The sequence below is a fragment of the Cystoisospora suis genome (assembly GCF_002600585.1).
Source record: "Cystoisospora suis strain Wien I chromosome Unknown contig_1685, whole genome shotgun sequence".
In the NCBI taxonomy this organism is placed as follows: Eukaryota; Apicomplexa; class Conoidasida; order Eucoccidiorida; family Sarcocystidae; genus Cystoisospora; species Cystoisospora suis.
In genome coordinates, this window is record NW_027154485.1 from 72,334 (window position 1) to 85,539 (window position 13,206).

Below are 13,206 nucleotides of genomic sequence, written 5' to 3' on the forward strand. Positions count from 1 at the left end.
AATGCATTTGCGAAGCTGGTTTCACTGTCTGTTGCGAATAAGGCCAGCACTGCTGCTACGGTAGTGAGGTGCGCCGGCTAGTTTAGCGGTCTTCGCGCCGCAGCATCGCTCCGACCAACAGGGGACGCCACCTCGACAAGCAGGCACCGGTGAAGGACAATCCGTTCAACATGCTCTGGTTACCTGAGGTTTTCAGGCGGTTTTGTCAGGTATACCAGCTGCCTATCAGCATCTTGGCAAAAACAGTGGGGGGCATATTATGTCAGTAACTGTACCGCAGAGTAACTGTGCCCAGGAGCACACCGAGTTCACCCAGGCTCTACTAGTTGGGGCTTGTCTGGTGTCAGGAGGCCGGCACGGCTGCGCAACCGCTGAAGCTATTCTGACAGCAGCACCGCCGATATTACCGTGTCTACCAGCAGCACGCCTGGTTTCTCTCTCCTCTTCTCATACGGCCACTAGTATTTCTTGAAAGCAGTAACCGCGGGACTTAGAGTCAACTAAAGAGTAGGTGGCCTTTACGCTGATACAGAATCATCCGCGCTGAAGAACTACGCGAGGATCTACGCTGACAAATACACATCAGAAAGCCTCCTCTTAGAGTATGTTCGGGAAGTTGGCCAGAGAAATCATCACCTTGTTTGGAGCGTCTTAAATCTGCCATCTAAAATAGATAGGGAAGTGCGTGAACCGAGCGAAAGTCACTCACTGATAGAGTGCGGTTTGATCAGTCCGGAACGTCACAGACAATACCGGCGTCAACCGATGAGAAGTAGTAAGCTTCACCTGCTCGACACTTGTTTCGTGCGAAACCATCTGCCTGTTCTTTGACGTAGACAAGGAACAAAGCTCTTCAGACAACAATCGCTGCCCGTTCTACTCCTATGCTACTATCCCGCGCACCACCATCTCCCAACGTGCCTTATGGCTTCAAACATACCCCAGCTTCTTTCTTCTCCCTAATGTCAGTAGAATCTGAAGAACACTAATCTGAGTCACTGTCTCTGCTGGGTGGCATGAAAGCAAATGTCTGCAAAAGCGAGATCGTACTCTTCCTGAAAGCATTAACAAGACACACGGGGAAAATCTCGCCTGGACTCCGGGATGAACAGCGAAGCATCATCCCAGCAACAGGAGAACTGCAAAAGGATGTGCTGATGCATGCATGCATGCTTGCAAAGTGGAGAGTACTGGAGACAAGTCCAGAAGATTCACCATCTTTCATAAATCACTCCGCCCCTCTCCCTGGTACTCATTTCTCACAATAAAAACAAGAAGAAACTCTCACCAACACTGTCACTCTGGCACGCCCCTTCATTCTATGCCTATCATCATCTTGTCCATCCGTCACCACAAGCTATCAAGACAAGACGCCGAGAAGAAGAAAGTGACGCTACGCCGCTTATCGACAATTCAAAGCCATCTCTCTCTTCGTTATCTGGCCGCACAATCAACGGGTACCCTCCTGCGCTCACTGAATGGCGTCTACGAAAAACTCCTAACTCAGAAGGAATCTCCATCGAGAAACACAAAATGAGGGTCCGACTGGTACCATCGGTCTCCTCATATTACCACCATCTCACAGACACATCCATTTGTTCATAGCCCTCCTACTTCTCTAGCCATAGTTCCCTCAGATCTTTCACCGGTCATGCTCTGCCCCCCCCCCCTCTGGATATAGAAAGAAGAAAATAGCTTCTTCGACTGCTATTGCACACTTTGAGAGTGTGGTTGACTGTCAAATCTAATCTCGGAGAGAAGAGAACTTACATTTCCTCTACTAATTCACTCGGAGTTTGTAGTTTCTCAATTTTGCATGCGCTCTCATGTAAGTTCATCAACTGCCGCTTGTTCATCGCCTGCTTGGCGATCAGTGCGCACGCCTGAAGAGATGAGGATAAGAGACCAACAAAAGACCACTACAGAAACAATGACACCCTAGACACCATCCAGGAGAACTCGAGGCTCTTACCGTCAGATGCATGCAAACAACCTTCCTATGATATACATATATCTATATATATGTGGATATGGTAGCTGTAGAACGCACCAGCTCTCTCTCTATATATAGGGTTTCACCAACATAGCATGCGCCCTGTGCGAAAAACAATGTATAGAGGTATGCCTTCACTTTCTTCTTCTTCGTCTTTTCTTTCTTGTTGACACAACAGAAGGAACCATCACCCTCCATACGATCGAGCAAAGGGGCATTGAGACGTTACGGTAGAGAAAACAAACGATAGAAAGAGCCCATCTCTGATCTTCTCTTAGATCGAAGAAAGTGCAAAGAACCAGTGAACTGTCTGTAAAGAAAGGCTCCTTCCTTCGCCTTTTCATCCATCCTTCAGACAGACAGTCACCCACATTTCACACATACAGCCACAAAGAAATACACATGATGATAGGGTATGCTTTATGTTTTTGACAGCTCCGCTATTGTGTTGCTCTACAGAGAAGACCAAGTGGATGAAATAGAAAAGTATGGAAACTCCATAGAGGGCTCGAGTCATCGGGGAAGGAAGAAAGCTACAAACCACTGCACTATTGACGCGTGTGAGTTCTTGGGAAAGTAGGAAGAAAGAGACGTATCTAGGAAAAATAGCGCCCCTGAGAATCTTTTTGTCTTGAAACATGAAAAACAAATCTCTCTGTTTCGAAACAAACTATCGATGGACCCCTCTACACCTGAGACAGCGGAGCCAACCCACTAAAAGCCTCTGAACTATATACATATATATATATATATATACGTGTATGTATGTGTGTAAACAGACAGGTACGTGTGCATGTACGATATTGTATCTGACCTTATCCAAGCCAGCGATATAACTCTCAATAGACTGCATGAAAACGCGTCGACTGCAAGCACATTCAACAGGAAAGACACTCCTGTATTCACTCACTGAAACTTCACACAAAACTGCCTTTCCACCTTAATCATCTGGACTTATATGAGAAAGGAAGAGAAGGTGCCATTCCCCCACCTACATGGGAAACACTCCTACTACAAGGGAGAGAACACAGACTGTTGAGTTGCATGAAGAAGCAACCAATACCTACGTGTATCGCTTCGAAGACCTGTCTACGTATCTACATATGCATGCATATACATAACAGAAATGCTATACGCAAGTATATACCTATCTGTACCCCTGGACATCACTACGGCTGTTCAAGCTTGACTACATAGGTGGGCCCGGGGCGCCTGATCTTCACATACCAACTCTCTTCCCTCCATACACTCCCTATACTACTGTCCCTGTCTCCTTTCACGTTGGTGTCTGCGGAGGTGAACTTACTATACATATCTATATATCTATACAGAAGCGGAACAATACCAGGCTGGTACGACAACGACCACAAAGCAAAAGCACACAGAAAGATCCGAAGAGAAAGAGTCTAGAAAGAAAGGCCTCATAGAAGTATGGACATGCGCATGCATGAAATCTTCTTGGGAAAGATCGAAAACGATAGACATGAGAAGGTTATGTCTAGAACACGAGTCGTCAGTACAAACATGCATTCTGTAGACCTGTAGGTATCGATTGCGTATTCGAGATTTTATTCCTGCATGTCCTTATATCATCCCCCTTGCGCTGTACGTACACTTGAACCTCCCTTACTCTTCGGGTGTAATGTCAGCTCGCGGTTTATCAGCCACGACTTGTAGCTTTTTGAAGTTATGATTCATAAAATCAATGGTCTCCTGGACAGTCTGGGAAGGAGGTGGGAAGAGCGGAGAAGGATATTTCGGCAGGAGACGAACATCTTCACAAAGAAGGAAAGAAGAGACTTTCTCAAAGGCCCAAGAGCGGGATAGAGGATAAGAGAACACTAAAGAATATATGATCGCATGGACTCATATATATGCGATGTATTCATGTCATATATATTGAGAGTAGAGCTACTCACCTAGCTGTACATAATCGACACGTATATGCATGCGATATATCTATATCTACATATCTATACATCCCTACGGTGTGTCAGCAGCACAAGGAAAAAAACACAAGGCAGTAGAGTGTCACATACGTATACAAAAGAGAAAAGATATACCCATGAATATATATATATATATGAACTGACAGCTAGTAGATTATGCCAGCAGCAAGATATACCCATCAACGAAGACTTGTCTATTCCGAGAAGCTCGATCTACCAATGCGAGCATGCCTAGAAGTCTTCGACCTCTCTACTCGACACAGCCGTCGTCGTCTATCCGAAGTACGAGAACCACCGTGTCTCTTTATCTCTCTATAAGTAACACATATCTTCTCTATAGATAGCTCCACACACAAGTCATGACCTTATTCTTTGTCGCTCTCCAACCGAATCGCACTAGACCCTACATAAATACATAGATCTTGATAGAGTGACAAAAAGACATCTCTCTCTCTCTTTCTCTCTATACGCGCGTGTCTATGTTCTTCCTCTCCCGCCTCCTGCAGAAGACTTCTCAAGTCTAAGTAGCAAGTAGTTATTTCAATGTCTTTTCCTGTCCTCCTCCTTCTCTTTCTTTTCCTCCTGTCCGAGAAGATATGGTCAACAAGACAAGGCCCTTCCTGAGAGTCTGTCTTGTGTTTAAGGCGTTGTTAGGCCTACCCGATTTTTGATGAAGACATCGGAGACAGCCTTCCGCACAGTCCGTTCCTTCAGTTCACACAGTTTGGTTCTACACTTGAGGAGCCAATCGACATTAGAAGCAGGCTTTCTCTTCCATCGTTTATTCCCCCAGCGATCGTACTTCTCTTCATTGTCATCGCCATTCTTAGCTTTAAGGTCATCTTCTCTCTCTTCTCTCCCATGTTTCTTCTCTCCTCGAGAAGCACCATCACTTCTACTATGGTGAGTCTGAGGATTAGGATAACTTCCTTCTACGGCCGTAGAAGAAGAAGACGTAGGAGCAGTCCCACTGGCCTGATGCCTCGGGGTGTCTTGTGAGCTTTCTGAAAGAACAACACCTGTTTTAGAGAGAGAAGAGGAGGATACACGAGCCCCCCCTTCTCTCTCATCTGAACTATGGACACCTCCTCCTTCACTATCACTGCTGCTATCGCTTGAAGGCGGGCCTTCACCTGTTCCACGGCCTCGACCACCCGGGGCAAGACCTCCACGGCCTCTTCCACGTGAAGATAGAAGAAGTCCGCGACCTCTACAAAGGTGAAGGAGAAAAAAGGAGATGAGGACACCAACCAAACGGACAGAAGGAATCAACTCACACAGAGTCCTCCAGTCGGCATACTCGGAAAAGACTAGAAAACCGGAGGGCAAGGAATGACAGCGACTGACTGAACACCGCCATCAAGAGGACGACTCACATGATACGTCAAGCATATTCGCAGCATTCTTATATCTATCTATCCATCTTTGATCTACCTTCTTCTCTCTAAGAGATCTATCTATCTTGAATCTATCTACCTATCTCCAATCTATCTATCTATCTTTAATCTATCTATCATTGCCTGCACAAGCTGTACTGGGGTCCATGGATGGAACTTGCCAATGGTTCTTTGAGTCTAGCCCACTCCACACGATCCATGTAGACATACCTTCCCGACCCAGGAGGGACATCGCCTCTTCCTCGACCTCTCCCTATACCTCCTCCTCCTCCTGCTGCGTCTCTTCTTGCCTCTCCATCTAAAAGATTTCCTGCTACCAGACAAGCGCCTTTACTCACGTCTGAAGAATGGTCTCGCTCTCCTAGTTGTGTTTCACGTGCCGATGATGTACCTGACTGCTCCCCACTTGACACAGCAGTAGCCCAATGACCTGGTCCCCCCTGTTGTTCTTCTTCTTCTTCTCCTCTCTCTTCTCTTTGTCTTTTGGTGCCTCCTTCACTTTTCTCTTCTCTTCTATCGTAATCACTTTTTGACAAACATGACGGACTAGCTGTGTCTACTCCTGCTCCCGTGTTGGTTCTTGTCGACTCCGTCTTCGTGTCTAGTTGGGGCTTGCCGACGCTAGAGACGGGGATATCAGTCGTAGCAGAAGAAGAAAAAGGTGAAGAAGAAGAAGAAGGCGAAGAAGAAGAAACAGGAGACGGAGTAGAAGGGAGAGGAGATAATTTGCTGGAGACTTTCTTCAGGAATCGGTTCACAGCTTCAAGTTTATCTGTAATTTTCTTTGAAGACAGAAAGAAAACCATAAGAAACAGAAGATCTTCTTCTTCCGTTTTCTGTGAGGAGAAAGAGAGTTCCTCTCCTCTTCTTTCCTTTCCCTTCTAAATCGTCTCTGTCACGGTTTTAGATCGTGGGAGTAGAAGCGACCAAACGCGAGACACACTCCCTTTGTTGTGAAGTGTATGTACATACACCGTAGAGACGACAGAGAGCTCATCAGAGAAGAAGAAACAAGATAATCGGCCGAGAAAGGCCTAAGGCCCAAATACGAAGAGATCTCGGAAAAACATTACGAAGAGACGGACATTGTGCCACCCCCAGGATCCAAATTCTATCTCGATCTATAGATCTAATCTATCTTTATATCAATATCTATCTAGATAAACGACCGCTTGATACCATTTTTGTATGAGGGAAAACGGACAGAAGCAAAAAAGACTCTGGATCTCCGAGAGGACTTTCTATGGAAGAAACCCTTCGCTCTCCCTCTCATCTTTACTTGCCTCTTTCTTACCTCAATGAGCTGTGTCAAGTGTTTACGTGATTGGCGTACAGACCTCTCGTCACCCCAGATCACCTTCATACAAGAAAAGTCAACATTATCCTACAAAGACCAAAAGAAAGAAAGAAAGAAGAGGATAGAACAGAACCAGAGATGACTGAACGCGCTGCCATCCGTTCCCTCATGCACTATGAGAACAATACCACCCTCTTCGTGCATGTGTACACCTGTATACACACATAGACATACATCATCGTTATACATTCAGGACTACCCATATGTACATCAGAAGAGATGTACGTGTGTCTATACAGATATGGATACGTCTACAAGAGGCTAGAGGAACACCACAGATATATATATATATATATAGGACGACTAGAGAAACAGAAGGCGACTTTGTAACAGAGAGAATGAAGAGAAGAGAAAAGCTTCCTCGTCAGCCATTCCCCGTTCAAGAAGATCACTTGTTCTATGCTAGGATACATCCCTTACAGGAAGAAAAAATCATCTATTCTGTCTCCAGTCCCTCTATCATCCATGTTCTAACTGAGGTGAGAAGAACCCTACGAAGAATGAAGAAGCTCGCTTCCGTGTAAAGAAAAGACACAGTGCCGCCCGCCCAAGCGAATCCGGTACTCTTCATGCTTATACAAGGAGATTCTCAGATCATCTTGACTTTCTTATCGTATCGAAGCACTGAATGTATATCGAGAAAACTATTGTAGGAGGTAGATGTATATCTCTTCTTCACTAAACATAACCCAGTCTCATGGCGAGATAGGGAAAGACAAGCGACATTTCAAACCACAAGTTTCACGCAGGGAGAGGTGTAGACAAGGAAGGAAACAGCTTCAGATTCATAGGCTTGATGTGCGTCGCTATTCCTATGAATTTTCGGTGCACACATCACTCATCTCTGTGAATAGATTCCACGTATACAAGAAAGGTTAGAAAACTGGTAAATAGCTATAAGAGCACAGGTTCTATTTATGTGTATAAATATCTATCCACATCATTCTACGAGTTTCAAGGTAATGGTAGATGTGTACACATAAATACATATAGATAGATATAGATATTCTACATAGACAGTGTTCATGTGTGTAGACACATATGCTCTAGAGACCTCTGAATATAGAGTGAGGTCCCCTAGAGATGTATTCTCCACATACAAGGTCAAAGACAAGGCGATTGCATGCATCAAGGAGAACCCGGCATTGTTTCATTTGATCAGCTAGCTGTTGTCGATTCTCTTCGTAGACACTTGCAGCCGTCCCTGCAATCTCTTCCAGGGTAGGAGACGTCGACGAATGCCCTTCTGTCTTCTCTCCTGCCCCACCTCTCTTTTCTTGAAGTTTCTGACGTGACTTTCGTTCTAAGTTTGCAGCCTCGGCACAGATCTGCGACCACTCAGAAAAGGCGGAAGAGAAGAAAGAGAAGAAATCTTCTCTTTTCTTTTCAAAGGGCTCGTATTTCGTCACTCAAGCCAAGCATAAGCACACGGAGAATCGCGGGTGCGCATGCAGTGTTGAAATTTAGACACATACCTGTATGTACACAGATAGACATACAATACCTGTATGTATATAGATAGACATATCAATAACTATGTAAGAGCCATATCTACTGGGCCAATAGAGAAGACATGAAAGGAGCACCACGCATCCATAGTACCTGCCTGAGGTTTGAAGAAGGATCTGCTGTGCGGCTGAGCCGCCGTCCAATGTGAATTTTCTATATGAAGGAAGAGTCCCTGCTTTCCTTCCGTACAGATGACGTACATCTAGATTTCTTGGGTGGTCCGTGCGGTTGCATGCACTCTGTCAGTAGAGGTCTCCTGGGTCTGCGTTTTCGCTTGTTTTGCTTCAAACAGCTCGTGACTATTCGTATTTAAGTACAGCAGCCTGGTGTATCTACATCCCCGATCTAAAAATATCTCCGTACAGCCACCATATATGTATACAAGCTTTCAGAGTGCAATATACATACATATATGCAGTACCCTCAGGATATACAGATACACATCCATATATAGATATACATAGAGAAAGAGATATGAATAGGCAATTGAAAGGGGTGTACATCCATCTATGACAGATTCGTATAGAAATCTTTCTTTAAGGATGCAGACACAGTCTAAGGCAAAGGCGTTCAGTTTAGAACGACATGCACGCCTACATACCAATTCACACGCATCCTATGTATACATCCGTTCATAGCTAATTGCTTGAGTTGAACGAGTAAACAGCTATATCTCATGTGAACTCATGCATCAATCTTCTTATAAGAGAGAGCCCAATATCTATCTATCTATCTTTAATCTATCTATCTATCTATGCAAAGACTAGGCACTTTGTTGCTTGTATCTACAGACACACAGAGAAAGGCAAACAAGACACAAGACAGCAGCCCGCGCCCCAGGCAAACATGAGCATCCTCATCTTCTTTCTCTCCGAGCCTTCATATCAAATTCTGCTCCTATATAAAGGGAAGAATCAAATGACCTCCTGCTACTAGCGCCTGCCCGATATCTTCTCAACAGAAAGCCACCCTGTCAAGCACAACTAACGAGTGAGCCTATACAAACCACTCTACATCGCACTAGTCCACCTCCTGGCTGTATTGGAGATTCATATGTGATCTCTCCCTATGTTATTTATACAAGACTTGGCGTTTGAAGCGTATCATCTTCAAAATGCCTAGAGCAGACATCTTCGTATAGTAAAGAAGGTAGTGACCCAATACATCTGATAATTTCTTTCGTTCGTTACTTTTTCCTCTCTCTTTCCCTCTCCTTCTCCTTCTTCTTGTCGTACAACAGATGACTTACCGCATTTGCACTGTCGAGCACAAACTTTTGAATCCGAGTGTTGGCAGTTATAATCTAAAAAGAAAGAAAGAAAGAAAGAAGAGAAAATGAGAAAGAAAGAATGAATGAAAGAGAGAGAGAGACATGGTGCCGTCATGGAAAGTGTAGAAGGATCTACGAAAGTAGTGAAGTTAATGTATCAGAGGTGTGCAGAGAACCTTCCTCTTTTTCTTCTTCTTCTTCTATCGACGATCTTCATCTATCCCTTCGTAGGCTTTGAAGGAACAGAATGCAAACAGAGACTTTGCCAAGGAATACAATCCATAGACGAAGAAGGTCTTGAATAGAAAGAAGAGAAGCAAGTATCCACACATTCCATATGTATGTCGTTGCCTTTCTTTCCCATGGTTCTGTAACTCTTGTGAGAAGACGGAAAGACATAAGGAAGTCCGACAGTCTCACATCCTCAGCCGATATCATACATTCCATCCTCCTTTCTTTCTCTCAAATGAAAAAGGTCATTACTTTCTTGAGACATCTGCTCTAGGAAAAACAAACAAGAGGATCTTCAAGCTTTCCACTCTCTCTCCCTTCTCTCGTTCTATATCTCTAAACGAGCAATCTATCCTGTATGTACACCCTATCTATCTCACTGCCTATAGGATCGATCTTTTCCTTGAAGAGAAACAACTCTTCATTTCTTTTCTACTGAAACTCAAGCATACGACCAACATGTAATCATGACACCTCTCTATCTCTCTCTCTCTCTTCGGTCTCTCTCTCTATCTCTCTCTGTCGAATGGTCGACTGTATAGGAAGGAAAGAAGTGCAGAAAAAAGAAGATGGACAAGCACAGAAACAAGAAAGTCTTTCGAAGAGAGTGAAGAAGAGAAAGAGATGCGCCTACATCAGGGTGCTTGGAATCTAGCTCGATAAGCGTAAGAATTCCTTCGTCATCGACCGGGGTAGGGTCGATAATGTACTGCACGCTCTGAGCTTCGACAGTCGCCATTATGAAGAGAGACAAAGAAGAAGAAGAACAACTGAGTTATCACAAGCATCCAAATGAAGAAGGAAAGTCTGAAAGAGAGAGAGAGAAAGAAAAAGACCCGAAGAAAAGCACGTGTATGCTTTCAAGAGAAAGAGGACCTCGATAAAGAAATTGAAGGACTACAATGCAGGTCTCCCGCCGCCTCCTATTCTTTTGCAGAGAAGAAAAGGTCGGAAAGACAGAGGAAGAACGAAAGGCAATGGCGGGGAGAGGGTCGAAAGAATGAAGGAGAAGACGGAATAGGAAAAAGGCGAAAAGATACGATAGTGAGAAGAAGATATAGATGAAGAAGAGAGAATCCTGCTGGTGTTCTTGTCTTGCAGTTTTTCTTTCTCTCTCTTTATTTCTTTCTATCTTTCTAGTTGGTCTCTCTACGAGCTAGGCCAGCCGTACGAAGGAAGGCGCCGGAGAAAAGATCAACCACAACAACAGGCGACTCGGAAAAGAAAGAGAGATGCAAGACCTCCTTGAAGGAAGAGAGAAAGAAAGAGAGGAGAGCTACAGCCAGAAGCCCCCACAAGATCGAGGCTGCAGACGATGAGGCAGAGGAAGAAGAAGAAAGCGAAGAAAAGCAAATGGATAAACTGCTGCCGACTGAAGGCGTAATGTATCGTCCACCTCGAAGGATCATGCTAACCCTTTCTGTCCCTCTCTCTCCACCACAAGCGGCAGAGAGCTATCCGAGGGGGAGCTGAGAGACGTAACTGAACGGAGCCGAGAGAAGTCTTCCGAGCTGAGACGTGTATATGCTTGCGAGAGAAACAGAAAGACAAATACAGAGGTACAGAAACTCGTCAGCAGAGTCTTTGTTTCGCGTCTAGGCCCCCAAGAGAAGGATAGAGAGACTTGGAAAGAGCAGGAGAGAAAGAGATAGATAGTAAGGAACGAGAAGACTGTTGTTTCCTCTCTTTAAGAAAACAGAATTTCAAACGGACAAGGAGGTTCCCCCCCCTTCATCGAGGCACGAGCTTAGCAGCGCTAGGGAGGACTGTCGATGCATAACAATCGACACAATGGCATAGACAGATGGACGTTGGATCCATGGAGCTTCTGTTGTCTCTCTTCTGGTGACGATAAACAGGTCGGTTCTTCTCTTGTAAAAAAGAACCCTTGGATGGGGTGGCGCAATGCCACAGACCGTGAAAGAGACGAAAGGAGAGAGAGAGAGGATAAAGTAGATGGTTCTAAAATGCTGGAATGGAAAAGAAAAAGACGAAGAGGAAAGGGATGGCGACAACAGAAAATGCCCATGAAACACGGCAGAACAACCCTCTTTCACCTCGCGTGGACACAAACTTCTTACATGCACACATACATAAGAAAAATCGCTCTCCACACCGATTTCAGCAGTACATAAATACAGATGCGTATATATATATATACATATATATATACATATGTATGGATAGATATCCTATATATGAAAAGAGGTTGTTTCCTTCTGTTTGCCGGCGCTCGACAGCGAAGCTCTCTCTGTTGATTTGGTCTTGGGAGAGCCCGAAGATGAACTGTCAAGTGCTGCTCTTCTGAAATAGATGAGCTTTGGAAGTTCAGCTGCGACAAAACTAACTTCACAGACGAACCAGAGAGATCGGTATGGCTCCTTGTCTAGCAGACATGGCATACTGTTCTTCTCTTCTGTCTCCTTTCATCGTTGCGATCGAAATCAACAACGAACCAGAGAGCCGCATGCACGAAGACTCACAGAAAGTTTTGCGTCTGTGTGCACGGCGGCGGTGTAGTCCACATCTGACTCTCGACAGAAAAACAGAGAAGTCGTCACGGTGGCTTAGTTAAAACGAAGAGGTTGCGCCACTCACGTAGTTAGAGAGAGGGAACAGCGAAGGCGAGGAAAAAGACTGAGGTGCATAGGAAATCAAAGGAACAGGTAAAATAAGTGTGACGGGCAACAAACGACCGAAGGCGAAAGCGAATCACATGGTTTGTCCCCTCTTCTTTTGTAAGCAGAAAGCAAAAAACGTGGCCAGTAGAGATACTCAATCTCCTCCCTGCTTCTTCTGCATGTTTCTTTACGCTAGAATCCAGCGACCAATGACTCTCCGAGAGGGAAAGTGGAGAAGGAGACTGCCTTTTCTTGTCTGATCATCTTGAGTCGCGAAGTGAACCTAGTGTCACGCAAAGAAACAGAAACAGTTCAGCAGTTGTCGTCTGGGTCGTGCGGTACAAACGGGAAACCATGATGCGGAAACGATGTCGTTTCATATCAGAAGCGGGAGAAGCGAGCTGAGTAAATAATCGAGGTAGGGAGTAATGGAAGTTGAAAATAGTACGAACAGAAACCTTCCCGGGAGAGGTAAGGAGGGAGCGGAAGCTAGGCTAGAGTCCAAGACAAAAAGACAAGAAAAGACGGTAAAGAAAGTGGAATCTGATGTAAGGAAGTAAAAGACGACAGTTTCCCTGTTCGGAGATCCCTTTTTCTTCTTGTCAAAATACTTCACAGTATTAACCGACACACATCCCGCGGAGAACGGAGTCAGTCGTTCGGCAGTTCTAGTGAGTCCTTGCAGCGCTCTTAGCCCCCCTGGGAAACACACAGGGCCAGCGAGCTCCCTCTATGTACAGGGAGATGGTTAAGCGTAGGTTGATGAATGTACCGAAGATGGATCTAGACCATACATCCAAGAGAAGGAGTCCTCGCTGTACCTAACTGCGTAAATCTCGTTACTGTTCGCAAACCGTCGCGCACCTGTCCCAGTAAAAA

General features: G+C 45.0%; 1 protein-coding gene across 1 annotated transcript; it reads right to left on the bottom strand.

Moving 5' to 3' along the window:
- Positions 1-607: 607 nt before the first annotated feature.
- CSUI_003732 (uncharacterized protein) lies at positions 608-12,993 on the bottom strand. Its single transcript, XM_068063927.1, has 11 exons — positions 12,190-12,993; positions 10,341-11,233; positions 9,455-9,508; positions 7,797-8,024; positions 6,634-6,723; positions 5,550-6,175; positions 4,603-5,152; positions 3,624-3,715; positions 2,808-2,859; positions 1,771-1,883; positions 608-1,055 (listed from the first exon to the last, which is right to left on the bottom strand). Exons 2-11 carry the CDS (start codon positions 10,443-10,445, stop codon positions 986-988), a joined length of 1,980 nt encoding a protein of 659 aa, XP_067924105.1. The 5' UTR covers positions 10,446-11,233; positions 12,190-12,993; the 3' UTR covers positions 608-985.
- Positions 12,994-13,206: the final 213 nt, after the last annotated feature.

Bases quoted from the DNA above. Each gene is read 5' to 3' on its own strand.
- CSUI_003732 (XM_068063927.1), bottom strand. From the start codon at position 10,445: ATGGCGACTGTCGAAGCTCAGAGCGTGCAGTACATTATCGACCCTACC. The intron at 9,509-10,340 runs GTAGGCGCATCT...CTTTCTTTTTAG, and splicing joins TAGATTCCAAGCACCCTGAT to ATTATAACTGCCAACACTCG. The intron at 8,025-9,454 runs GTAAGTCATCTG...GAGTGGTCGCAG, and splicing joins TGCTCGACAGTGCAAATGCG to ATCTGTGCCGAGGCTGCAAA.